The following is a 27,675-nucleotide window of genomic DNA, read 5'->3' as shown; positions in this document are numbered from 1 at the left end:
TATTGTTTACTCAAGGATGGTGATCACGTCACACATTTACTGTGTGTATACCGGTATATCAGCAAAATGCAATAGGCACTTGCTACTTTAGTATTAAAATTCCAGTTTCATCAGAACTTTCTTCTTTGCTATACAAATGCTAGATGAGCATGTGAAACCAAACTGAACATCAACATACCAAGGTCTTGATGAAATCATTAATAAAGTTTATACACCAGAAATAGAATTCTGAAATAATTGTTAAGACATAAGAATATTTATTTTTTTATATTCGTAACAAACAAATTACAGGACAAAACTGTAAAGACACAGAGCACTGGCACCCAGGGGCCCAGCAAATCAGTTTTCCATTTCAATTAAAGGAAGGGGTTGTCCCCCTGTTGTTTTGGTATGGGACTCATAAAATGGGTGAGTGAAGACAGAACAACCCTTCTTTTAAGAGATAATATTTTTGCAGGCATAATGCAGAAATATTAGTGTCATCACACTGAAAAGTGATATTTTTGGTTGCTGTCAACATTAAATTTTATTCGTTAATCAATATTATATATTAGAAGATAGTTACTGACAAGTTACGTAAAAAATCACATGTATCGAGTCATTCAGATATACAGCTTTGTCATTTACTTCATTAGTGATAGTCCTATATAAAAACACTAGGAAATTTAGCGAAACATTCACTGGACTAAAGGCGAAAGGAAGCTTCAAGTTGTAAACAAAAATAGTCTATAGTGAATAAGGGTTTGTTTCATATATCAAGAGAGAAATTGAATCAAACATCTACGCTATTGTTTAAAGGGAAATGTTAACTGAAATTTATGAACTGAAATTCTCTAAAACAAGCTTCAAGGACTGACATCACTCATCATCGTTGTCGTTCAGTCCAGAGGTCATGATCAGTTCCCTCAACACATAAACTCATGACACCACACACTACATGAACCTTGATGGAGACGGACCAGTATTGATGGTTTCCTCATGTATGTCGTTCACTATGCCAAATCAACACATATTGAGTGGAATAAAATTGATATCTCAAATCGAAAGAGACATCATCAGATGTAAAGGTATTTTTAGCTTACATTTGATATATACCAAAAGAGCTTATATGGTAAGTCTGTGGCGTCTGTATGTCTTTACTTATGTATGTATGTATACATGTATGTATGTGCAGATGTATGTCCGTCCACTTCAAAAACTCCCAAACCGCAGCACCTACCATCTTAGTATTTGGTGTACAGGTGCACCCAGGGGTGGAGATGTGAATTTGTTCAAATGAACATGTCAGTGTCAAAATTATGCAAATGAGGTTAAAAATAAGGGAAAATCCAGCAAATTACTAAAACTCTGTAACCACAGGCCAGATTTGGTTGAAACTTGGTCTGCAGGTTCTTTATGGTAACTTTAGTTAGATTTGTTCAAATTGTAGTGAAATTTTGATAGTTGTATTTTTGGGGCAATTTTTCCATTTTGGTCAAAAAATCTCTGAAAGTGCTTTCCCATTTGCTTTGACTCTTGGTATGTATGATCCTAGGGTTTGCCCCTCACATTTGTTCCAACTGTGAAATTTTCATATTTGTATTTTGGGGCAAATTTTCCCATTTTTGGTCAAAAAATAATTTTCTCCAAAACTACGGTACTTGCTGTGTTGCTTTCAAAGTTGAAACTCTTGATCCTAGGGTTGTCCTCTGTCAGATTTTTGTAAAATTGAGGTGAACTTTTTGTATTTGTGGGGCAATTTTTCGCATTTTTGGTCAAAAATCATTTTTTCTTGAAATCATACACAACTATTGATCTGCCTAGTCTAGTGGAGATGATAATATGTAGGATGCATAATTATTGCAGTGTACGGTACAGTCAAAATTATATATTTGTGACTTAAAACTCACTTATTGGAAATTTGTACCCAAAAGACAAAGTGACTGTCCAATTATGTACAATGATTGTTCAATGTTTGTTTTCAAATGTTCAAAAGTGACCCTTTCAACTTGGTATCATCCTCACTGAATGTCATCATGTTGTACCGTGGGTCTATAGATAAACATGTCTGACGGCCTTAACTTTATTGTAACTTGTAAGGCACCCCTTTGTCAAAGGTCCTAAATATTCTGAATGGAATTGAGGCGTAGGATGTGCTTACTATTTTTGAAACACCTGACATCACTTCTTGCTTTTGCCAGAGGTGCATAATATCTTTCTCTCGCGGATGTGACTTTGTTTTGTGTACTGGTACTTTGCTGTCTATTCTGTGCTGTTTTGTGTCTGTCTTTGTAGCAATTGACCATGTAATAACGATTTTTGACTTATTGTTGTTGGATTATGGATAGGTATGATCCTGATATTATCAAAACACATATCATTTGGGTTTATCATAACTATAGACATGAGGTGACATCAACCTAGAATAATACTTTTACGAAAGCTAAATCTCAAAAACAGATGGTTTTTGGAATGTAAACATAATGTAAATGGTACAATTTGTTCGTTGTCATGCTTTAAGTGATAATTTGGAAATGACTTTACTCTGAAAGTTTTGACAAAAATCCATTATTTTTGATGAAATGCAGACATACATGTCATCTTTTGCTTCTGTCTACTCTAGAAAAAACTGTGATGTAGTTGTCGTGTCTGTCTATAACACAGATTGTGTTTCGGCTGACTGCTATGTACTTGGGGTTTCTCACTGCATGTTTGATATAAGGTGATAGAGTGCCCTGGGAACATTCAAACAGATGACCTATCCACTTTCTATTTTTACTCCAAATCGAAATCCTTGTGTTGCGTTGATCACAAACATAAACATCATCATCACCATCAACAGCAATGCTGAATGGGTTGTCCAGCCGACCCTTGCCATAACCTTGCTGACCATATTGGTACAGGTAATTAAACTCAGTATCAAAACACTTGATGCAGCTATTCCAACAATCAGACACCAAAATGACATTTCTACTGTTTACAGCAACAAAGCGGGGGTTGATGAATTGTGTTTGCCATTACCTCGACCACCAACCTCTGCAACATACTGACCATTCTTGGTGTATTTGAGTAACCTATGACCTTTGACATCAGTGACCAAAACAAACCCTTCCAAGAGAGCTATACACCAGGGATTTACATCTGTAGGTAAAGTAATTATTCTGATAACTTTATCATTTTGATCACAAACAATAATTTGCAAATTACTGTCATCAAGTATGAAGTAGTGGTTATCTTGAGAGACCGCTACAGACTGTGGCCTGAATGGCTTGGCAAACTGACCGCTGAAATTTCCCAGCACCTTTTCACATGTGTAGTCTTGATTCAGTATCTGAACGATGTTGTTGCCTTGGTCACACACCAGAAGTCTATCATTGTGGAAGGTTATACCTTGTGGATTGTTGAACTTCTGTCCTGGACTTGAATTTTGACCCTCCAGTGTATATTTGAACCAGCCATCTGAAAGGTCAAAGATTAAAACAGGCACATCAATTGTCAATGAGTAAAATTTCAGTGTATTTGCATAACAGACTGTTGTCAAAAATTTCACAGCTTGAGCAAATGGTACAATAATGCATCACAATTACAATTGAACAAGGTAAATTCTGAACTGTACCTCTTTTGTTTCACATTTTAATGTCCTTTTACTATATAATGGTAATCATAGAATATTTTGTTTTGTAAACTTGCCTTTCAACACATATTGTTGGTAGAGGAATAGAAATGCCTTTAGTTCTATGCATCAGCAGTCAGCAAAGGTTCTTTTTCCCTGTAAGGTTTGTTAATATGGTGGTTGCAATGGGTTTGAACTCACAACCTACGGTACCGGTACCTAAGTCACCTAGCAGAGAAGCCACAGACTAAACTGCTTGGCCTAATCCCCAATCTCACAAAAGATTGGTTCAATAACCAAGCAAAGATGTAACAATTTTTCGGACTGTGACCCCTCCACATGCTGTAGAACCTATGAAACACTCACGCTCGTACGCTCACTATCAAACAAAAAGTGGAATCTGTGTTTTATCACAGATGTGTTTTGTGATTACACCTAGCTATCTGCCTTCCTTACATCTTCACTGTCGTCCCCTTAGCCAATCGGCTCTTCTACCCATGACTGTAATCAATCCTCCTTCCCAGCCAATCAGCCACGTTTGCACACGACACTACATAATCAAGCCTTTGTCTCATCACTCCCATTCATTCATTCATTCATTCAGCCGCTGGGTTCATGCCACAGCACGGCCAATTACTCTATGTCCGGATACAGTTACGATCCCTGCCGTCGAACAACTATGCCAGCCCAAGGACGTCCAAAGACAGCCAAAAAATCTCAGCTTCCGAATGCTCAACCAGCTTCAAGACCCTGCGCGCAGCCTAACACAAGACCGGCCACTCGATCCCTGTCTCGCTCCACTGCAAGTGCAACGTTGGATACTCCATGGAGGTAGTAGATGGATACTCTAACTGCGAATACGGAGCATGTCCGTGGTACTACACGTATTACTTACATTATCCTTCTAATAGGCCTCAGGCAAATGACGGTCACGTGGATCCAGCCCCCTGCAAAGTAGATTTTCTTGGTGATTTGCGGGAATTTAGACAGGAAATCTCGTTAAGTATGAGTATCATTGTAAATTAGCAAACATCTTTGATATCAGAAAATTCCGTAGAGTTCACCTGTACAAGACATACGTGCTATGATTTCCTGACATAAATGAAATGTTGTCGTCTAATTCAACTTTTTACCTGAAGCTGTCACAAAGATTTCCCTAAACCACATAAATAACTGTATTACAGAAAATCGGTAAATTAATATGAGGATACAACGAGCTTGAATAGTCCTCGCATAGAGAAATTAATTGTTTCTTAAAACTTAGACGAATTTCGTATGTTTCTGAAAAAACAATACTGCAAAATCAACCAAAAAAATCACAACTGAGCATGGATACGCGTACGCCACTGTGTGCCTTCAGACGTACACGTAATTAGATTATAACCTCTCTAATGAACAACAACACGGAACGTCGAGACCGCGATGCAAATCGACAACAACACGGAATGCGTCGTTGGGATGGCGATTTTAATGAACATCAATACGGGACCATGAGGACTGCGATGCAAATCGACCACCATTAAAATAAGACCTCGATTAAAATGCGCAACACGGAACGTCTAGACCACGATGCAAATAAATTTCAACACCGAACGTTGTGACCACGATTAAAATGCGTATGTCTGCTGTAGCAAAAGTTTCAATTCTCGCGAGTGTTCGCTTTGCTTGCTGTACACTAGACAAAATGACGTCAAATTTATCGTGAGACTAGGGCTCGATTGCGTCTGCCTGCATTTTCAATTCTCGCGATAGTCATTTATGTGCATGCTGTACACTATACAAATTGACGTCAAATCTCTCGCGAGACTTGGCTCGATTGCAATTGCGTACGTCGGAGAGAACAATACGGAAGTAGATATAGTTTTTTCGCGAATCGCCGAAAGAGAAGCGCTCATCAACAAAAGACTAAAAAACCCACGTTTTTGCTTATTTTGCGGATTTTTTCAACAAAAATCACTTTCGCCACTGTGGTGAATTATGATCGATTTTTCTTCGCCACTGCTGATTTCAATTCGCATTTGCGAACGTGGCGCATGGGCAGCGCGAACACAGACCCATAAGTTTGGCCCTCAGTGTAACCTCTGCTTCGGTGGGGACGGACGGGTCTCCTGTCTTTCAGTACGACTGATGAAGTCATCAAAAACTGACCAATTTCGCCGCAGCTTCAACCTGCAACTCTTCCCCATGGGTACCGTTATCTGTCCTGTTTCTGTACTACTCCATTTCATGTCTGTCCGTCAAGCTATGTCTCCCAGTGCATCCCAACCTTTATTCCTCCTGCCAGAAAGAGCACCATTAGACCGCAACATGTTCACAGCATTCCTGCGGACTGCTTTATCATGTATCCAGGTATGTAGGAGTATCTCAAACTATACAATCCGAGTTCCAAAACCGAGTCGGACTTGCAAGTCGAGTACTCGGACTTGCATACTCCGAGTAACACTGCTTACTCGGACTTGTATACTCGGAGTACATGGCCTACTTACTCGGACTTGAATATGCCGAGTAATACGTGTTTCTATAAATGCATATTTTGCCATGCCGGACAAGAAACGATCTGTCAAAAAAAGTATTTTATTACTCACAGAGTTTACAGCTAGCGCGGATCGATATGTCGAAAATCTGCTCTTTTGAAAAAAAATTCATTTTCACAATGTCTTGTAATCAGTTGCGCAATGTATTTAACCACGGTCCCTCCACAAGGAGGGACCGGGACCGTGATTTTACCCTCAGAAGAAAGCTACTGCCACGGCCGGCGGCAAAGTTTTTGACTTAGACGTAACATTTACAGTAAAAACCAATAAATTTCAGGCAAGTCCAGTCAGTACTCAGTTCGATATCGAACAATCGGTCCAGCGAAATTAATGCATGACATCACAGGTCAAGTCAGGTCATTATTTACGACCAAGTGGTCACTCATACTCGGTTCATACCACACATGAGCGCACTGTGCTCATTTTATTTTGAAAAATTATTAGTTTAATCATTTTATCAAGACATAAATATACCTAAAATGCTTGGACAAGTCTATCATGGCCTCGCCATGCTTAAACCACGGCCATGACGTCACAGGTCGACAGGTCATTCAATTATGGCGTCCATGTTCTAATAACTTACGGCGCGTCAGAGGTCAGACAGATCGCGTTAAAGGTACACAGTCACTGTAAATTGCATATTCCATATATGGTAAAGGGCGGGGCTTAGCGTACCATCCCGTAACACCTGTAGCTGTCAGTCCTCCATATTTAATATGTCAAAGGACATGCAGACGATGCTGCTAAGTATCCCATGGCTAGTCATGCGGGGGCGCCCTTTTAAAAAGCGGCCACCTACGTAAAATCTGTGATTGGCTATAAAAAACAGCTGACCGAATACCTTTAACAACTCTTTTCTCTGAGTGACTGGAAATGCACTGCAGTGTATACGCTGTTTGCAAATTTTTATCACAAGATCGAATATTTTCCTGTGTTTTTTCCAGCATTGTTTTTTCTATAAGCAAGTGTAACTCGACGTATTCAAGTCCGAGTAGGTCATGTACTAGGAGTATACAAGTCCGAGTAAGCTAGCAGTTTTATTCGGAGTATGCAAATCCGAGTACTCGGACTTGTAAGTCCGACTCGGTTTTGGAACTCAGAGTATGCTGTTGAAGGCACTCTTACATACCTCACGGATCAGCCTTCGACCGGATTTCTTCGCCGGCCATTCCTTCCGCATTGGGGCAGCCACTTCAGCCGCAGCATCCAAATCCAGACCACCTGATCCAGACATTGGCAGATGGTCCAGCAACTGCTACCGACTTTACATAAGAACATCAGAAACTTCCTTGCGTCATGCTTTTCAACGGCTAGCCTCCTAATTCTCATGGCGCCACCCTGTTTAATTCTGGGCTCACGGTGTGAACACTACATAATGTAGTTCCTTCACTTTTTAACGGCTGTCTATTTCATCACTGCAAGTCAGCCTCATTTTATTGCATTATGACTCGCACACTACATGTCTTGTCGTGTTTCATGTCTGTGTTCTGTCACCTAGCGTTCCTACATGTATATTGTTCCCACCTGGGCTCGTCACAGTTTACCTGTCCCCAGGACCCCCCCCCCCCAAGCCGTATCATCACCCCGGTGATCCCTTGGGCGCGAGAACCCTGTCTTCGTTCCATGTTTCCACCCGGGCTCGCACAGTTTACCTGTCCCCCGGGACCCCCTCCCCCAAGCTGTATCACCACCGCAGTGATCCCTTGGGTGTGAGAACCTCGTCTTCGTTTCATCATGTTTCCACCTGGGCTTTTACAGTTTTCCTGTCCCCAAGGACCCCCTCCCCCCAGGCCGTATCACCACGGTGGTGATCCCCTGGGTGTGAGAACCCCTTTACTAACATCATTCTCAATTCCTTCCCTCCTTCGGGGTCACTTCAGTCATACTTCCTTCGGATTCCATCCTGACCCCATTTCTCGGGAATTCCACTCCTTTCCCACATTTCGGCCTCTCAGGATGGATTCATCATCAAGGTCATTCAGACCTTGACCCCAAGGTCACCAATGACCTTTGCTCTGTTGCTTTACTGAAGGGGCCCTCTCCCATATATTTTGCTCATAATTTTCGTAGGTTAGTTTGCTACTTCTATTTTGACTGTTTGTATTGAAAGTTTTGGTAGTACTTAGATTACTGCGAGGGCACTAGTTCTATGCCCTTTACTGCTTTACTGCTTTATATTTGCCGTTTCATTTTGTGCTTTATTCTATACTTTGTCGGTGTTTCCGTTCTTCTTTTTGCAATAAACCCTCCTCTTTTTCCCTCAACTTAGTGGTGGTGTATTCACAAACTTTATCGAAGCGAAGCAATGAATACATTGCTTACACTGGGCGAAAGATAACCTCAGGGACAATTCTGTCCACCAGCAGAGCTACCAACCAAGGGTAGAAAATATGGAGGTTTCACTGGGTTCAAACTCACAACGTACTTTACCTAGTCACCTAGCAGAGAAGCCATGGACTAAATCGCTCGGCCAAATCCCCAATCTCAAAAAGATTGGTTCAATAACCCAGCTAGCAAAGGTATTGACAGTATATTAACATCAGTAATATTTTACACAACAAAGATATCATAGTAATAGTTCCACCATATTCTAAATTTCATGACCCTGAGGCCCTACAGTTTCCTACACATACACAAGAACTATAGGAAGGAACTTTTTAATTACCAAAGAGTCTTGAAGGATGTGGACCTGGAGTTTTTCCATGACCCTTCTTGTGATTGCATGTCAGCTTCCTTTTGTTACAAACCTTAGAGCCCAGTTTAGCAATATATTTATATAACGAATTTCAAAGGAGAACAAAAGACTGAAACACGTATCACATTATCTTCTTAACACCATAGTTAATCCCCATCCCGGGCCTTTTACGCCGGGTTTTAAGGGCACATAATAACTGGAGACCTAAACATCGCAAACGATAAACTTTGGCTGCTGTTCAAGTTTGGTCATGAGCCATGCAATATAAACTGGAACTATATAGTTAAAATCATATTTGATGCTGCTGAGGCTTATGCAAAGATGTTGGCCTGTTCAGATGAATAAGATGTTGGTCTCTCTGACTGGTTAGTCAGAGATAAAGTTTGATCATGCAATGCACGTCTGCATTCTTCAAGCACTGGATTATGAATACCAAGTTTCAAGGTAATGGGACAAGTGCTTTCAGAAAGATTTTTTGACCAAAAACAGGATAAATTGCCAACAAAATACAAGTACAAAAATTTCATCACAATTTTAACAAAGTTAACTCAAGTCAATATAAACAACCTATATATATACCAAGTGTTTTATATTCCTTGGGTAAAAGATTGATTTGCACTTGCAGTAGAATTTTCGTAGTAATCATTCTGTAGGAATGCAATGTCAACAGTGTTCTAGTTGTTATCATTTCTGTAAAATGGGAGCATTATGTCATTGACACTATTTTTCTTCAGTGTGTTCAATGTTATCTTTATGAATCCCAGAATGAGCATTCAGCAGGCCCTTTCAAAGTGCAACCTATAAAAAACCACAATATCAAAATGTAAGTCTTCAATTGAACTGCATAGTTCACTCACCTGAATCTTTAAGGGCACATGGTCTAAGATTTGATTGCCTGGTTTTACTATCTACTTTTCTTAACTGGACGTCTTTTGTCGGCTGATCTTGTTTGGCTCTCTTTACTGGAGGCTCAGACAGTGTCTGTTCCTTTTCAACATCACCAAGTTCACTTCCTTCAATCACTTCAAGTCCAGTGTTACTAGTCAGATTTATCATGTTTCCTGATTCCTCTCCACCTGGAGTTGTGTGTGTGCGATTGTCTCCATCCTACCTCCATCTTTCCTGTCTACTTCAGACTCTATTGGTTTACCTGCAGACACATTAAATTAATTCATTCTTACAACAGATCAAAGTTTAGCTGCTTGCATGTCATATTAAACAATCAAACTTATATATAACGCTTTTTGAGCCATGTTCACCTGTGGCAATAATTTTATGCACAAATCTGTTATTATTCAAGAAACACACCTTTGAAAGAATCTGATTCTGTCAAAGGAAAGAAGCACTAATGTTTTAAAGTTTCCTTCAACATTAATTGGTGGGAAATTTAGTGATTTGATATATTCAAGTATAGATGTCTGTTTATATGATGTAGCACTGCTCAATTAAGGAGAGTGTTATACAAACAATGGTATAACCTCAAGTGCAAAGTAGTATGCAAGAACCAACATCAGTGTCCCATTCCTTACATTGCTTGGAAATTTCAAAGGCTGGCACCTACCCCAATCATTACCAAGTGTTATGTAATCTAGTACATTTCACAAAGGGTAGAACAAGTGCTCCAAATTGTTTTTTTCAAAATATGTACCTTCTGAATATCACTTCTCTATCTGCCATTAGAAAATATAAATGCCAAAACCGTATTACGTATTTTCATCAACTTCAGCTTCGTCTACACACAGCTGTTATATAGCAGCTCTTGTCAGTATAAATCATGTTTACAGTATCTATGTTTTCAGGGGGCTTGAAATATTCATTTTGTTGTTAAAACACACCATAAGGGACATGTTTTTCACCACAGTTGCAGCAAATGTGAGATGGTGAAATATGAACTTGGCAGGGTATAAGATACCTGGTTCGGTCAGATTATCTCCTTTGACAACACCAAGATCAATCCTTAAACACTCAGGATTTTCTCTGAAAACCAGGTCACAGTCAATGTCACCACAAGGTACATTGGTCAGATCATCATAGTGCTGCTGTTGATCTTTCATCTGTTTTTGTGCTGTCATGATGTCCACAGCTCCACCAAAAGTCAAGAGATGGTTCAGATATGAAAGCATACTTTCTGCACTGGCAAGTTTATGTTCCAGAAGTTCTATATTGGCATCACTTTGTTTACATTTTGATATGTAGATATCATCAACTTGACCCAGCATTTTTATTTGTTGCTGTTTTATTTCATCAATTAACTTTTGACACAGTGTGTTAATTTGTTGGTCAGCTGTAGACCTGTTTGCATCCAAGTCTTTTCGAACATCATGTGCTCTGTCCTTTCTTAGTTTTAAATCGCTGACTTTCTGAGCAATTTTCTGGGAGTGTGCTTTCATTTCTGGCATATACTTCTCCAATGCTGACTCTAGTGACAACATCTTATGATCAGATCCAGGTGGATGGTCAACCACTATACATTTATGACATATTGGCACTTGACAAGTATCACAGTAGAATTCTAATTTAGTAGTACGATGTGCAGGACAGAATCTAGCTTTAGTCATTCTGAAGTGTTGTGTTGACATCTTTTCATTGTATTCTTTCATTGTCATTGGTTCATGATCTTGGCAGACTTTCATTGCTCTATGAGTTTTTATGCAGGCATCACAATAAAATTGTCCTCCGCAGTCACCACACCAGTACTTGGCCTCTTTCTTTACACCCGTCACAGACTGCTTCATTGACCCTTCCAGAATGACATCACTGATAACCTCCAAAAGGTCATTCAAAAATCGATTGCTGGTGATAGCTGGTACCCCTCCAGAGGGTAAAGGCCATTGATTCTTGCATGTTGGACATATCAGCTGACCATTGTTTGCTTTGACCCATTCTGTGAGACAATGTTCACAAAATGTGTGATGACAAGGCAGTATTTTCGGTGACTGAAACGCTCCATGCAAATGGTACACAGCAATACCTTGTCATCAATGTCAGTCAGCAGTTTTCCTCTCACGTCTCCTGATGAAGCCATGCCTTTATTCAGTCACAGTTCACTGCAAATAGTAATTGTACAAATGATGTGTTTCATATTTTAAACAAACTGTGTGCTTTTTAACATTATCCCTTAAGTTCAGCCAAACCAACCTTATACTACTTCACTTTCAAGAGATGTTAAAAGTCTTTTCAATTTCAGCTCCGTCTTTGTGTTTGATATCTCTATAACATTGCATTTACTGGTCAGCTTAGTGAGATTTTTTTCAATATATTTTCTGGTACCTCTCTGCCTGTAAAAAATTGGTCTACATACCTACAACAAAGTATACTGTATAGTATACTACTCATATCTGTGCTTTAACACAATCATGATAAAAGTTCAGTACAAGATATATCAAAAATCTTCTCATATTTTTGTGTTCTATATTTGCTTGATTTATATATGCTTGGCTATGATAATTTAGGTATATCTCTCAACCCATATAACAGCACTGAAATGTGGAAACAAAATTACTACATATATCTATGTGTCTTTAGTGAGTGTGTAGATCTGACAAATGTAAAACACATGTGGCCTTTCCTGTGTATAATTACACTCTAATAATGGAGGATTGAGTAAACACCTGGAATGCAAGTAATGTTGTACACAGCAAGGTTTGAAAATGATATGTATGCTGTCTGCTGACAGGTGGCCTTGTAAGATAATGTTTTTCTCTATCTTAAGTGAACCATATTCAAAACTTAAACTTTAGATACAAAGTATGTAATTTATGTTGTAAAATTTACCTGAACTCTTCCAATGCAAGTCCCAACAGCTCCAATGTATCAAAAAAAGACCAAGCTTGGGAAAAGCACAAGTGACTGCCCAATCATGCACAGTGTTAGTAGTCTGCAGTGACTGGCACTAGACGTGAATGTAGAATGTAGAACCAGTATGACCCTAACTGACCTTTACAACATATATATTATATTCATGACAACTTCCCTGGCAACAATAGATAAGCTAGCCGGCCATAACCAGCCAAAAAATATGATCTGTCCATAAATTAATCTACAAGCTGAGTTCCTGCCAATCCTGGAAATCCCGCCCTCTACGGCATGTTTTGACATGGTGCAGCCTGTACCAGTAACGAGCTGCAGAATAGCAATTATGGCCGATTACGGCCAGTAACTAGCCATATCGACCAGTAACGACCAGAAACAAGCAGTAAGGAGCTGGGCCAGAACAAGATAGAACGAGCCAAATGAGCAGTAAAGAGCCAAAAAATGTGATCTTTTCCTCCAATGGTTTATCATGCTAAGGGACATAAAAGAAATTATAAGGTGAGAAGGCTGATTTGTCAACATGACGCTGAGGAAAAAAACAGTGAATAGTGAACCTTCAAAAGTGTTTCCATGAAAAATAGTGATGTACATCAATTTACATGCTCAAAAAGCATGCGGTGAACTTTTCAAAGAATACTTTTATCCTTTAAAAATAATCACATCATGTAACGTAATTCAAATAATAAGAGATCACATGCCACCATAATAGAGATCACATGTCACAATAATAATTCTGTCAACTACCTGCAGTGCATTTGGCTATTCAAAATTGAAAGGGGCAATGGCTGTAACGTTCACTGTCATCTATATTTGGCTTGTAATTTTACAGAGAATACAATCAATGTCTGGAAACTTATTACGGCCATATACTAACATAATAAACATATAAGTGCATGGATATGGCAAGTTTTGTACGGGAAAAAATTTTATAGTTTATCCCTGGATTACCATGTGAAGTGAGGTTATAGTTTTTGCCTTAAATTCACTTATCAAATTTTAAATCTCATATCTTCATTTCCAACACCACATTCTAATCATTTACAAATGCCAAGATATAGTCAGTATTGTATCGCAAAAAGAATTCATGCCTTTCTCATAGACTGCCATACAGTAATTCAAGAGTTTGAGTAAAAATAAGAGAAAAATCAAATTTCATGCACACACTTGTACTTCTTACCTTCCAATTCCAATAAAGTACAAACCAGTATATCAGTTCTCAACATATATAAATGTAGGGATATCACTTGTTTTCTTGGGGAAATTATCAATAGTTTGCTTAACAGACTCCCGTGTGTTTGATTTCATTTTTAATATGGGATCCTTGCCTTATAATTTATCTCCAGTTTCTTACCATGTGATTCCATGAATGCAAAAAGGATACCACGCATGGTGAGTTTAAAGCTCACTGAGAAGTGACTTTTCTGTCTTTTTATATCAACAATACATAAAATGTGAATTTTTCTTGTTATTGGAATAGTGTTTATCTGGTTTCACTCTTACGCTGTTACTCTTACGTGGTTTTAGTTCAATTTATGGGCAGCTCATTTTTATTTTGCTCTTTATCGGCTTGTTCTTTCTATATCTAGCTCATTATTGCTTACTCTACGAACACTGTTGTAGAGGTATGTGGTAATGTCGTAGAGGGTGTGATTTCTAGGCTTGGCGGGAACTGCACTTGTAGTTAATAGGGACAGATCAATTTTGTTTTGGCTTGTTATGGATCGTTATTGGCTCGTTCTGTCTAGTTCTAGGTCGTTATTGTTAGTTACTGCTTGTTTCTGGTCGTTACTGGTCGTTATGTCTAGTTACTGGATTTACAAACACCCATTGTAAGCATGGACCTGTTTACAGGGAATCAGGGGTGAGCATGCTGGTAACATTTAAGGAAACTTGCAATCTTCAAGTTGTCTATGATATACTTCAGCCTGTCTTTTTAATGAGCAAGTAGACAAATGTTTGATATAATATTTTCATAATATCAGAATATCATTACATAAGCCATTTTCAATCATGATGGTATGGTAAGTTTGCCTGCAGACATTCTGGGTTTCAAAATGCAAAATTATAAAGACTCTAATTATTTGAAAACTATTCTATGGCACCAAAGTGGAAGTTTAGTGAGAAGGAGTACATTTTCCATAGGTCTGGCAAAATTCCAATAAAGCCAAAGTAAATTCTTTGTTTTGCATCAACATGTATGTAAGTTTTCATAGTATTATTAAATGATTAATGCAGTGTGTTAACCAAAGTAGGCAGCTGTCTGAAATGACTGATTGGTGATTGTTTGATGAAGGATTAATCATTAAACTGGACTGGAAATTCAGCTGTGTGCAGCCACTCCAGTCTGCTCTGCAACCTCTGACCCACTACACTACATACATGTACATGTACAGGGTGTATAAAGAACATCAGAGTACTTGAGTGCCAGGGTGCATACACACCACTGAATCTTTCAGTCAAATAAATCATGTACCTGCATAACCATAAAATTTGTTTGATTGTAATCGAAATGTCACTTTGAACCTTTCTGCTACTCATGTTGCATGTATTGTCTTTGATTTCCAGATTTTCCAAGGAGAAGACGTGTACACTATCAGACCTGGAATATCAAAGTCTAAGACCTGATCAAGTCATTATAGAACAATGGCTGAAACTGAAGCATTGAGACACTGCTTGGAGATAAAACTTGACATTCACAAAAAAAAGAGAATAAATTAAAGAAGAGAAGGAGAAGCATACTAGTGTGCTTAAGTATAGGAAAATAACATTAGTTCCCAATTGAAATGTAATTTATCAGAAAGATAGCAAGCATGTACAATGAAATGTTAATGATGTAGGCCCTCAGTGTTGCTTCTTTTACCAGTGAGAACAAATTGACTTGCAAACCAAGACTGGGTACGTTTGTCTGTCAGATTTACTTTTATTAAGATATCTCAATCTGAAAGGTATTCTGAAAACATCTGATTTTGAAAGTCAACTCTCATAGTGTTTGAATTCCAAAAGCTGGGCTGTCTTGTTAGTGAAGAATCCATGAATTGTAAAATCAAACATTCCACCAAACAGGTCAAAGGTCAGTGGAAACAAGAGCATTTGTGCAGAATGTAAGAAACGTTGTTAAGGTTCCAAGACAAGAAATTGACCTTTTAAGCTAACAATTCTCTAGTGGTTAATAAGCTCAGAACCCCCGTAAATTATATATTTTCGAAAAGCCTAGATATAGGGGAACATTTTGGTCACCATAGTGTCACCATTGTTTACATAACTATCATGTGACAGGTAATTTGCATAACCTTTCAAAAATCGGTTTTCCCTATGTTTTGTTACAATGCTTTGAGATATGTGGCTGAAATTTGTGTGAGTGCAAGCTGTCCTAAGGATCTTTCAAAGTGTGTCTCAGAATTTTTTTAAACCTTCTCAAACAATTTTTATGCCTGAAAAATGTCCAGAGCGGTGAATTTAACCCTAGTTGATTTCTTTAAAATTGTGCTCAAATAAAAACTAAGCAAGATATAAAAAATCTGAGACACACTTTGAAGAGCGTTGAGACAGCTTGCATTCCAGCAAGTTTGAGTCAGATATTTTGAGGTATTGAGACAAAACATAGGGAAAACCGATTTTTGAAAGGTTATGCAAATTACCTGTCACGTGATAGTTATGTAAACAATGGTGACACTGATTACCAAAATCTTCCCATATATCTAGGCTTTCAGAAAATGTATAATGTACGGGGGTTCTGAAAAGTTATCATAGAACTTTTATCGTCATTATTTACAAAGTGTTTTGTAAGGCCAGTGAGGGCAGTGTTGCACATGTCAAGGATATTACAATAAAACTTTTATAAAATATTGCTATGCTGATGTATTTTATTTTATTTTATTTTATTATTGGAGAGAATAAATTAAAATAGTGTGTGATATTTTATATTTTGGTGATGAAATTTTCACAAACTAATGAATGTTTGCCTGTGTATCGACTACTGTGAAAATACTTGTACAAACATTCATCAAATGCTGAATGCCTTCACATTTGCACCACTACATTCATTGCCAATTTCTGGAATGTTTATTGAGGCGATGATTATTGACAAGAAAGTTGTGCAACCGCAGTCTGGACAAACCCTTCCTCTAAGAGACAATCTTTGTGCCGTCATAATATACATATAGCTGTATATGTTTATCATCATAATCAAAAGTTCTCATGTGAACACAAAAGTGGCATTTTTGTTTCTGTCTATAGGTCAAAAACTTTAAATTTATCGGGTAATCAGTATTTATTTATTGATTTATTGATTTATGACATCAATTTTTTAGGCCAATACAAGCGTCAAACTTATAAAACTTTTATGGTAAAAGCAAAGTCACATGCCAGTATGTCACACCAAAACTCCCTATAATAAAGAAACAGTGAGAATATAAAATATGATATTGGTCATGATAAAACCTCTTTCAAATGCCTTGTTAAACTGATCTGCATTTCCAATTGTCAAGGCAAAAGACGTTTTGACATCTGAGAATTGTTTTAAAATAAATGTAAATATATTTAGGGAAAATCCAATGAAGAACAGTAAACAAACATTGAGTAAACACCTCTATGCCAAGACAGCAAAAAGGTACCATTTGATAAAATTGCATGGATGACAAAGGTAGAAATGCATCCAGCCTAAAAAACAACTGTAAAAGCCTCTCTCTTGATCTCCTTGTCCCATAATTTCCCATTATATCCAGCAAATCTAGTCATAATGATACAGTTTTGTTCCTGCATTTTCCCTCTGACCATATAATATTCGAAAACCGAAAAGTAAGCTTCTTTACAATGTATTGTTGCAGATTATCAATACGGCATTGATAAAAAAAGCCTGTATATAGGCTTTTCATCCAAAACGAAAGTAGTTATAAAAACTTAACTTTAGAGGGCGCCAATCACAAAAAATACTGACGCCCTTTCGGTGTCTGAGACTTCGCGCAGTACGCTCATGAATGCGAGCATGAATACTATTCTAGTTGCTTTACTCAGATTAATTTTAACAAATCGTCTATATTCTGTACAGTGAGAGACAAACAAAGACAGCCACTAAAACACAAGAAGACAGGCAAAATTAGAAAAACACATATAATGCAACCGTGACAGATCGCCAGTGACATTGTAGGCCTAGCCTAACCATGGATGTAAAAAATAGAATTTACATCCATGGCCTAACCCAGAAAAGTAGGCTAAATGTCGGGCACACATTACGCATTCAACAAATCGTTTTCTGTATTTCAGCTTCAGTCGATTAAAAAGGCAACAAACAGCCCTCTTCTTAAGACTTGAAAATATTGACACTGATTAAAACAAATAAAGATGCAATAGGTCTAGGCCTACTCATAATTCGTGAAAACCCGCCCTAACAGTCTGCCGAGTGCATCATGATATCTTAGTAAATTTGCACCATATATTGTACACCTTACCAAATTTTAAAACTCTGTCTAATTTACTATTCTGATGCATAATAAGAAAATTATAGGTGTATGGATCTCTTCTATCGATTATTTATTGTGACAATATTTTTTTTTAGAAAAGCGGGCACTTTCTGGCTTTCAACAAAAATTCATCTTACAACTTTCAGAAGAGGGATTCGGACTTAAACAAGATTAGTTCTAGACTAGGAACCTACTGACAAGACGTTACGCAAAAAAACACATTCAGATGGATGGCTATGCACTTTACTTCATTAGTATTAGGCCCATATGTAAAGGCTAGACACGGTCCCTCTGGAGGGACCGTGGCGTGGGCTAGAAAATTTGGCGAAACGTTCACAAAGCTTCTGATTACAAACCAAAAGTGAATAAGGGTTTGTTTCATATGTCAAGAAAGAAATTGAATCAAACATCAGAGTCTACGCTATTGTTTAAAGGGAACTCTCGTAACTGAAACTTGCAAAATGAAATACTCTAAACAACCTGTACCAGATTGACATCATCGCTCAGGTGTAGCACGGTCCCTCCTCCTTTGTGGAGGGACCGTGGGTGTAGTTCAGTTCTAGTGGCCACGATCAGCGCCCTCAATACATGAACTTTTGTTATGCCACACTCCACGTGAACCTTGATGGAGGCGGATCAGTGGTGATGGTTCTCCCATTTTATATCGTTTACAATGACGGAATCAACATCTATTGAGTGGAAATATTGATATCTCAGATCAAAAGAGACGTCATCGGATGTACAGGTATTTTTTAAACAATCCATTTTGCACGCACGCACGCACAATTGTTGATCCGCCCATAGACCCTCGAGAAAAACATGATCCGCCCTGAGTCTAGTGGAGTTGGAGGATGCGTAAAATTATTTGTACACTGTCAAAATTAAATATTCATGACTTGAAATTGTTCAAAATAACTCACTTATGGTAAATTTGTTCCTAACAGATAAATCTGCCGTTAAAGAATTACAGTGATGATCGTTCCGATTTTGTTTGCAAAAGTTCAAACGTGACCCTTTCAACTAGGTTTTTAGTTACGTTTGACGTTTTCACTGCACGCCATCCACTGGCTGGACCTAACGTGATTGCAACTTGAGTGAGGCCCCTTTGTCAAAGTTCCTAAATTTTCTGAATGAAAATTATCAAAAAACAACATCATTTGGGTTCATGTTTACTCTAGACATGAGGCGACATCAACATAGAATAATATTTTCCGAAAACTATCTTTCTAAATTTGAGAAAAAGATGGTTTTTGGAATGTAAACAACATGTAAACGGTACGATTCGTTCGTCGTCACGCTTGAGTGATAATCGGAAATTGAGTTCGCGCCGAAAGTTTTGACAAAAATCCAATATTTTGATGAAATGCAGACATACACATCATCTTGGTGTTTCTGTCTACTTAGAAAATACTGTGATGTGTTTGTCGTTATACCCTCTAACACAGATTCTGTCTCGGCTGACTGCAATGTACCAGGGTCTGCTCACTGTATGTGAAAAGATTAAATAACCAAGTCCCATCTCGACTCCAAATCGAAATCCTATCATTGCCGTCACAAACATAAACATTGTCAGCGCCATCAACGGCAATGCTGGCTGGGAAGTACAGCTGACTATCGCCGTGACCGTACTCACCGTATTGGTACAGGTAATTGAAATCAGAATCAAAACACTTGATGCAGTGATTGTGACAGTCAGACACCATGATGACATCCCTACTGTTGACAGCGACAAAGCGGGGGGAGTCAAAACGTTTTTTGCCACCAACTTGACCATCAACTTCTGCAATGTATTGACCAGTCACGGTGTACTTGAGTAACCTATGACCTTTGACATCAGTGACCAAAACAAACCCTTTCAAGAGAGCTATGCAGTAGGGATTTACATCTGCAGGTAAAGTAATTATTCTGATAACTTTATTATTTTGATCACAAACAATAATTTGTTTATTATTGTCATCAAGTATGAAGTAATGGTTGTCCTTAGAGACAGCTACGGACTGTGGCTTGAATGGCTTGGCAAACTGACCGCTGAAACTTCCTAGCACCTTTTCACATGTGTAGTCTTGGTTCAGTATCTGAACAATGTTGTTGTTCTTGTCACACACCAGAAGTCGATCATTGTGGAAGGTTAAACCACATGGATCCTTGAACTTCTGTCCTGGACTAGGACCTTGACCCTCCAGTATGAATTTTGACCATCCACCTGAAAGGTCAAAGGTTAAAACAAGCACATCAATAGCATGAAATTTCAATACATTGACCATGTAACAAGTTGTTCTCACAAACACAGCTTGAAATTGAGACTAGATATCGCTACCAATCAAACTTAATCAAAATTACAATTAAACAGAGACAATTCTACACTTTTTTCATTTTTGTAATTTCACATTTCAATGTCTTTTTACCATGGTAACCTTGTAAATTTCGCTTCATAAAACTTGCTTTTCAACATGTATTGTTGGTCTAGGAATAGAAATGCCGTAGTTCTTGTATTAGGGATATATTTGTTCCATATTTTGTGGAACTCTAAACCAGTTGGAATTTTTTTGTCCTGAATTTGGACCTTGACCCAACAAACCCAATTTATCCAACTGACCACAAGTCAAAGAGGTCAAAGGTCAAACAAGCAAATAAGTGATTTAAAGTGTAATTTTCACACAACATGAAGCTATGTCTGCTGATATAGCTTGAAATTGGAAATAGATATTGATGAAGATCAAAGTGCATCAAAATGACAGTTCATCAATGTGAAGTCTTTTATATTTATTTCATATTTTATTGTTCCTTTACCATTTCTATTAAATATGTTTTTTTCAAAATGTCGTGTTTTGGTATAGAAATGCCAGTCTTCATGTACCGGTATATGTAAAGATTTTTGTAAAACACATGCACCATGGATGACCTCATTTGACATATTGTAGAATTAAGGCTAAACCTTTTGCACCTCTTTAAATTCTTTCCAGAATTTAAACTTGACATGCAAAACTAAATTTTGACCAGCTGACCACAGGGGTGCAAAGGTCAAAGGTCAAAGTAAATAAATGGTATGAAATTGAAATGTAACAGTTAGCTGTTCGTCGATGTAGCTCAAAATTGAGAAAAGTTATTGATAAAAATCAAACAGCCACACAATGACGATTCAATGGGGCATTTTTTAAAAGTATGCATTTTTGTAATTTTGATATTTTAATGTCATTTTACCATGGCAACAGTAAAATCTTCAGTAAAACTAACTTTACAAAGCATAAGAAATGGTTTTAGACTTCATTTGTTTTTTTAAACTATACTAACATAAATACATGTGTTATGCGAACAATTGTTTAATTTAGTGAAGGCTGTTACCATGGCAACACTTTTGTAGATTTCCATTCAAAATTCATAGTTTGCTCATATTTCTCTCGTTTGCAGTGATCAAGTCAAAATTCTTTCATAAACCTTTATGAATGGCAGCAAACACTGGATTTCATGAACAGATTCATGCATTTGCTAACAACAAAATGGGATAGGAACAATATTTCAAAACATTCTGTAAAAATGTCTTTTCTGGTATGCTGGTCAATAAACTGGTAAAAATTCAAGATATGGTAGTGTGACAATGTGAATTTATCAGCTTTTATTGTCATGAATAAAATAAACCTTTCTTTGAATAATCAGCATCACAACACCAACAGAGTAGTGGCAGTTCAACATGTTCATCTAATGATTTACTGTGAAATACTTTATTTCCGCTGGAATTTATTTTTGCCTAATTGAAAGAAGTGACAGGTTCGTTTTCTTACATTGATCATATCATAGCTGTCTATGACCACTGATACCAGTGGTCAACCCCTTGAAAGCCATAGTGCATCCTATCAATCTTTGGATCACCTTCTCTTTTGTATGCACTGTTCTCGGCAACCAATGCTACAGCTAACAGACTTCCCCAAAGTAATAGTGCATGTAAAACCGAACAAATTGTGAGATTGATGCATTGTTTTTTTCAAAATATAATAATGGTATCAGACATATGGTGTGAATAACATTTGTGGTATTTTTTTGCAGGGGTTACAAGTTTGTCGGTACAAACACAATGATGACAAAGCTGATAAAGTGTTAATTTCTGCTGTAGGTTTGTCTTGCTGAACAATTTGGTACAATGTTTTGTGAAAACTATAATAAAGCCCAAGATTTTACCATTGAATTCATTGGAAACAAATCACAGCTTGCGACCAAGATCAAAGGATTTGAAGCCTATTGTTAAGCGTGGATGATGAATTTTCACAGAAAGCTTGCCCCCGCAAAAATAGCAAAAATAAATTCCACATGAAAATAAAGTACTCCACAGTATCTACTAAGGATTTATTATGGTATACTTTCTGTTTACTTGCCAAAAGTTCAACTCAATTTGACTAGATAGACCCTTTGAGTGCCAAGATCAACTTTTGTCAGCTTTATAAAATGTACCCCAGCCAAATGTTTTCAGATTTTTGCCAAAATTTTGATGAAAACCTGTAGGCAATGAAATGTGATGTTAGTTTGATCCAAAATAATAAAAAATATGGAAAAATTCATAAAAATTGGTAAAATGTTGCACTAAAATTTTGGTGGGAAAAATTACAGCATGCAAAGGGTTAACTTTAGCTAGTCCCTCTGTCAGACTCTTGAAAATCATTAACTGTACATAGATCCCAATAGAAATATTTTTGGACCAGTGGCTAGAGCAGTGGACTCACGATCAAAGGATGGTGAGTTCGAGCCCCGGCATGGCTGTGGTGTTGTGTCCTTGGGCAAGGCACTTTATTCCTCATTGCTTCTCCCCACCCAGGAGTGATGGGTACCTGGTAGGACAGAGGTTGTTATGTGTGCGTTTAGCTCTGCTGCGCTTATTGGCTGCACATGTGAGCTGTTGTCTGCTCCCCAGGGAGTTGAGTGGTATCATATTAGGTCCAGTGACCAGGGGTAATAATAATTGTAAAGCGCCTTGATCACATCTACTTGTGGATATGTGCGCTATATAAGAACCAAATATTATTATTATTATTATTAAATGGTATCAGATCAGATATTCACAAAACATCATTGAGTCCAGTGATTCAATCATCATGTCAGTAAAATATTCATATGACTTAACTGAACAAATCATGGATGTGACAATGTTAATTTCTACTGAAAAGAATTCATAGTTTTGTTACCAGTAGGGTCTTCAAGTTGGTTTTGACATTCTCACCGTTGAGTGTACCAAGTAGGGGTCATGTAGAGCCAAATTTTAACCCCAAAGTTTCAAAGTAAAAACCTTACTTTTGCATACTGTACAGGTCTCACAAATGAGGTAATGTGTGTTAAGTAGTTTTTTTGTTCAAACTCTTTGATTTTCAGACAAACAAAGAAATATTTATTTTATTGTCATTTGAGATTTACTGAGCTTACTGAAGGAAACAAAATATATAAATTGCATGAGAAAAAATTTTGATATTTTGTCCAGTTTGAGGGTCATAGTTTGTGTGATATCAAAAATATTACATGATTTATAGGGAAGATTTGCATTTTAGTAACTTTGCATAGATAGAGGTAATGTAGTATATAAAAATGGACAAAAATGTCAAACTTTATCCAACTCAGTGTCTTAGGATTGACGTATCATATGAATGTAAGGATTTGGATTGTTTTTGCTGCTACACGTTTCTAATTGTACAAGTTTCCACTTCACAGTCTGACTTTGGTCATGATCAACTTAAAATGAATTAAACCTACACTTGTTTTATGCCATTTGGTTTAATCTGTATAGCTAATCTGCTTCTGCACAATAACTTTTCAGCTAGTGATGGTATTGTCAATTTCTATTTTAGAATACCATATACACAGCAGAACAACAAATGTAACAAGTTAATTCCATAACTTTAAAGGCCTGTGTCAGGCGTCAGATTGACTGGCCAGGAAATTTACTTACTAGATTACAATTTTAATGGAAAACAAAAAGCTATAACACCCCATAACTCTCTAACAGACAAGAACAAACTTTATACCGGAGACCTGGCCTTTAAGTGAGAGACAGTTTCTTTCAGTCTGTTCAATTTTATCTTTATGAATTCCAGAACAAACTTCATCCCAGAGATCTGGCCTTTAGATGAGAAACATTTTTCTTCCAGTCTGTTCAATTTTATCTTTATGAATCCCAGAGATGAACATTCAACATGCCTTTTCAAAGTACAACATATAAAAAGCCTGTCAAAGTATCAAAATTTAGGTCTTGTACCGAATAATTGTTTAAGACACTTCACTCACCTGATGAACGTTTCATAGCACAAGGTCTGAGATTTGATTGCTTGGTTTTAGTAGACTTTGTAGTATCTCCTTTTGTTAACTGGACTGCTTTCCTCAGCTGATCTTGTTTGGCTTTCACTACCAGAGGCTCAGGCTTTGTCTGTTTCTTTTCAACATCACCAAGTTCATTTCCTTCAATCACTTCAAGTCCAGTGTTACTAGTCTGCTTTATCATATTTTCCTCTTTCCTCTCCACCTGGAGTTGTGTGTGTGTCATTGTCTCCATCCTATCTCCATCTTTCCTCTTTACTTCAGACTGTATTGGTTTACCTGCAGACATACATCGAATTAATTCATTCTTACAACTGATCATGTAGATGTGCTTTAAAGTTTAGTTAAACAATTTAAAACTATGCTTAACCTTGTTCACCTGTGGCAATAATTTTATGTGTAAATTTCTTATTACTCAAGAAAAAAACACCTTTGAAAGAAATCTCTGTTTTCAGAGGTCTTCAAATTTTCACTTTTTTGCCATAATAGACATGTTGTGCTTCATTTAAGTTTTAGCCAACGTGGCGTGACGGTGAAATATGAACTTTGTCGAATAAGGGTTAACAGCATACCTGGTTTAGTCAGATTCTTTCCTTTGACAACACCAAGATCAATCCGTAAGCACTCAGAATTTTCTCTGAAAACCAGGTCGCTGTCAATGTCAGTGCAAGGTACATTGGTCAGATCATCATAGTGCTGCTGTTGATCTTTCATCTGTTTTTGAACTGACATGATGTCCACGGCTCCTCCAAAAGTCAAGAGATGGTTCAGATATGAAAGCATACTTTCTGCACTGGCAATTTTATGTTCCAGAAGTTCTATTGTGGCATCGCTTTGTTTACATTTTGAAATGTAGATATCATCAACTTGACACTGCATTTTGATTTGTTGCTGTTTAATTTCATCAATTAACTTTTGACACAGTGTGTTAATTTGTTGGTCAGCTGTAGACTTGTTTGCATCCAAGTCTTTTCTAAGATCATGTGCTCTGTCCTTCCTGAGTTTTAAATCGCTGACTTTCTGAGCAATTTTCTGGGAGTGTGCTTTCATTTCTGGCATATACTTCTCCATGGCTGATTCCAGTGACAACATCTTATGATCAGATCCAGGTGGGTGATCAACCACTATACATTTATGACATATTGGCACTTGACAAGTATCACAGTAGAATTCTAATTTAGTAGTACGGTGTGTAGGACAGAATCTAGCTTTAGTCATTCTGAAGTGTTGTGTTGACATCTTTTCATTGTATTCTTCCATTGTTATCGGCTCATGATCTTGACATATTCTCATGGCTCTATGAGCCTTCATGCAGGCATCACAATAAAATTGTCCTCCGCAGTCACCACACCAGTACTTTGCCTCTTTCTTACACCCATCACAGACCGCCTCATTGACCCTTCCAGGATTGACATCACCGATAACCTCCAAAAGGTCATTCAAAAATCGATTGCTGGTGATAGCTGGTACCCCTCCAGAGGGTAAAGGCCATTGATTCTTGCATGTTGGACATATCAGCTGACTGTTGTTTGCTTTGACCCATTTTGTGAGACAATGTTCACAAAATGTGTGATGACAAGGCAGTATTTTCGGTGACTTGAAACGCTCCATACAAATGGCACACAGCAATACCTTGTCATCAATGTCTGTCAGCAGTTTTTCACCAAAGTCTGATGATGAAGCCATGCCTCTATTCAGTCAAAGTTCACTGAAAGTAATAAAACATAAAAATAATTTGTTTCATATCATATATAAACTATGTTGCATTTACCATTATATCTAAGAGTTTGTTTTGCTGAACAATTTTTTCATGCCACTTGTACTGCTAAATTTCTCTATCAACATTCAGCTGCGTTTTTCCTAGGTACCAACACATAGCAGCTGTGCCAGGCTATCAACTCAGCATACTTATGATACAAAACTTCAGTCACTGTACCCTGCATCATTGATCTGATTAAAATCAGATGCAGAGTACGGCGACGTCTGTACTTGCGTGGCATTCTCTTGCTGTCACTGCCTCAGTAGCAGGACCCCCTAAGTAAAGACGTTGCCGTACTCGACATCTGATTTTAATCAGACTGCCTACATCATGTGCATTTTAAGATTATCCCTTTTAAGTCCTGCCAAACCAATCATGTTACTTCACTTTCAAGAAATGTTAAAAATCTTCTCAATTTAAGCTCTGTGTTTGATGTCTCTATAGCATGCATTTACTGGTCTGTTTAGTGAGATTTTTTCAATCTATTTCCTGGTACTATGCCTAGCAAAGTTGGTATACACACCTACAACAAAGTATCCTGTATACTTTACTATCCATAGATCTCTGCTTTAAAACACTCTTGATGAAAGTTCAGTTCAAGATCTGTTGAAAGTCTTTTCATGTTTTAGTGTTCTATGGCTTCGTCTTTACGTGTGACTATAGTCATTACACAGGTTAACCTCTCTCCCCATGTAACACCACCTTACATGTAACATCTCTTCAGTAGGGCATTTAGCTCTGACAAATGCAAAACACATGTGGCCTTTTCTGTATACATTATTCTATAGTGGAAGATTGAGTTATGACTCGAATGCAAGAATGTCGTACAACTGGGTTTATACCGGTATATGCTGTCTTCCCATAGGTGACCCTTATAAGACAATATCTTTCTCTATCTTCAGTGAACCTTATTATCCAAAACTTAAACTTTGGGTACAAAGAACATAATGTATATTGCAAAATTTACCTGGTATTTTCCAATTTAAGTCACTCCTACTATGAATAAGACCAAGTTTTGGAATAGCACAAGTGACCGCCCAGTCTTCCACGGTGTCAGAAGTCTGCAGTGACCCAGCCACAGACGTGAATGTACCAGCAGAACCTGTATGACCCTAAATGACCTTTACATTGTATATTCTTTTCATGACAACTTTCCTTGCAACAATAGATAAGCAAGCCGCCAATGGCTAGGTGCTCTGACCTGTAGTGTATGCTATATCCTAACCCTTCTACCACAGTGGTTTGACCCAAACCTATTGTTATCAATGGTAAGCATGGACCTGCTTACTGGAAATCAGGGGTGAGCAGGTACATTTTAACATTTAAGGAAATTCGCAATCTTGAAGTTGTCTATGATAGATATACCAGTACTTCAGCCTGTCCCTTTAATGAGCAAGTAGACAAATGTTTGATATAAAGACTTCCCACAAATAACAGAATATCATTGTATAAGCCATTTTCAATCGTGATGGTATGGTAAGTTTGCCGGCAGACAATCTGAGTTTCAAAATGCAAAATATAGACTCTAATTA

At 37.6% G+C, this 27,675-nt stretch overlaps 3 protein-coding genes across 8 annotated transcripts in view; 1 reads left to right on the top strand and 2 right to left on the bottom strand.

Annotated features, from left to right (window-relative positions):
• Positions 1-27,675, top strand: part of LOC139141817 (uncharacterized) — a 171,024-nt gene that overhangs the window by 88,516 nt on the left and 54,833 nt on the right. The window lies entirely within an intron of this gene.
• LOC139141823 (tripartite motif-containing protein 3-like) lies at positions 237-12,884 on the bottom strand. Its single transcript, XM_070711510.1, has 4 exons — positions 12,596-12,884; positions 10,734-11,868; positions 9,679-9,971; positions 237-3,438 (listed from the first exon to the last, which is right to left on the bottom strand). The coding sequence occupies exons 3-4, from the start codon at positions 9,875-9,877 to the stop codon at positions 2,957-2,959; spliced, it is 681 nt and encodes a 226-aa protein (XP_070567611.1). The 5' UTR covers positions 9,878-9,971; positions 10,734-11,868; positions 12,596-12,884; the 3' UTR covers positions 237-2,956.
• LOC139141819 (tripartite motif-containing protein 3-like) lies at positions 18,832-26,092 on the bottom strand. 2 transcript variants are annotated; one of them, XM_070711493.1, is made up of 3 exons: positions 24,957-26,092; positions 24,355-24,663; positions 18,832-20,296 (listed from the first exon to the last, which is right to left on the bottom strand). In XM_070711493.1, the coding sequence occupies exons 1-3, from the start codon at positions 26,068-26,070 to the stop codon at positions 19,530-19,532; spliced, it is 2,190 nt and encodes a 729-aa protein (XP_070567594.1). In that variant the 5' UTR covers positions 26,071-26,092; the 3' UTR covers positions 18,832-19,529. The 2 variants fall into 2 exon arrangements, with proteins under 2 accessions (XP_070567594.1, XP_070567595.1); XM_070711494.1 differs by lacking the exon at positions 24,355-24,663.

Source organism: Ptychodera flava, chromosome 10 (genome assembly GCF_041260155.1).
Source record: "Ptychodera flava strain L36383 chromosome 10, AS_Pfla_20210202, whole genome shotgun sequence".
NCBI lineage: Eukaryota > Metazoa > Hemichordata > Enteropneusta > Ptychoderidae > Ptychodera > Ptychodera flava.
The sequence above is the reverse complement of the archived record's forward strand: the minus strand, read 5'-3'. Positions and strand labels throughout refer to the sequence as shown.

Excerpts from the sequence above, each read along its gene's own strand:
- LOC139141819 (XM_070711493.1), bottom strand. The coding sequence starts at position 26,070 with ATGGCTTCATCATCAGACTTTGGTGAAAAACTGCTGACAGACATTGAT. Across the intron at positions 24,664-24,956 it reads AAAGAATCTGACTAAACCAG|GTAAACCAATACAGTCTGAA; the intron begins GTATGCTGTTAA and ends GTATGTCTGCAG. Across the intron at positions 20,297-24,354 it reads TGCTATGAAACGTTCATCAG|GTGGATGGTCAAAATTCATA; the intron begins GTGAGTGAAGTG and ends TTGACCTTTCAG.
- LOC139141823 (XM_070711510.1), bottom strand. The coding sequence starts at position 9,877 with ATGATAAATCTGACTAGTAACACTGGACTTGAAGTGATTGAAGGAAGT. Across the intron at positions 3,439-9,678 it reads ATGTGCCCTTAAAGATTCAG|ATGGCTGGTTCAAATATACA; the intron begins GTGAGTGAACTA and ends TTGACCTTTCAG.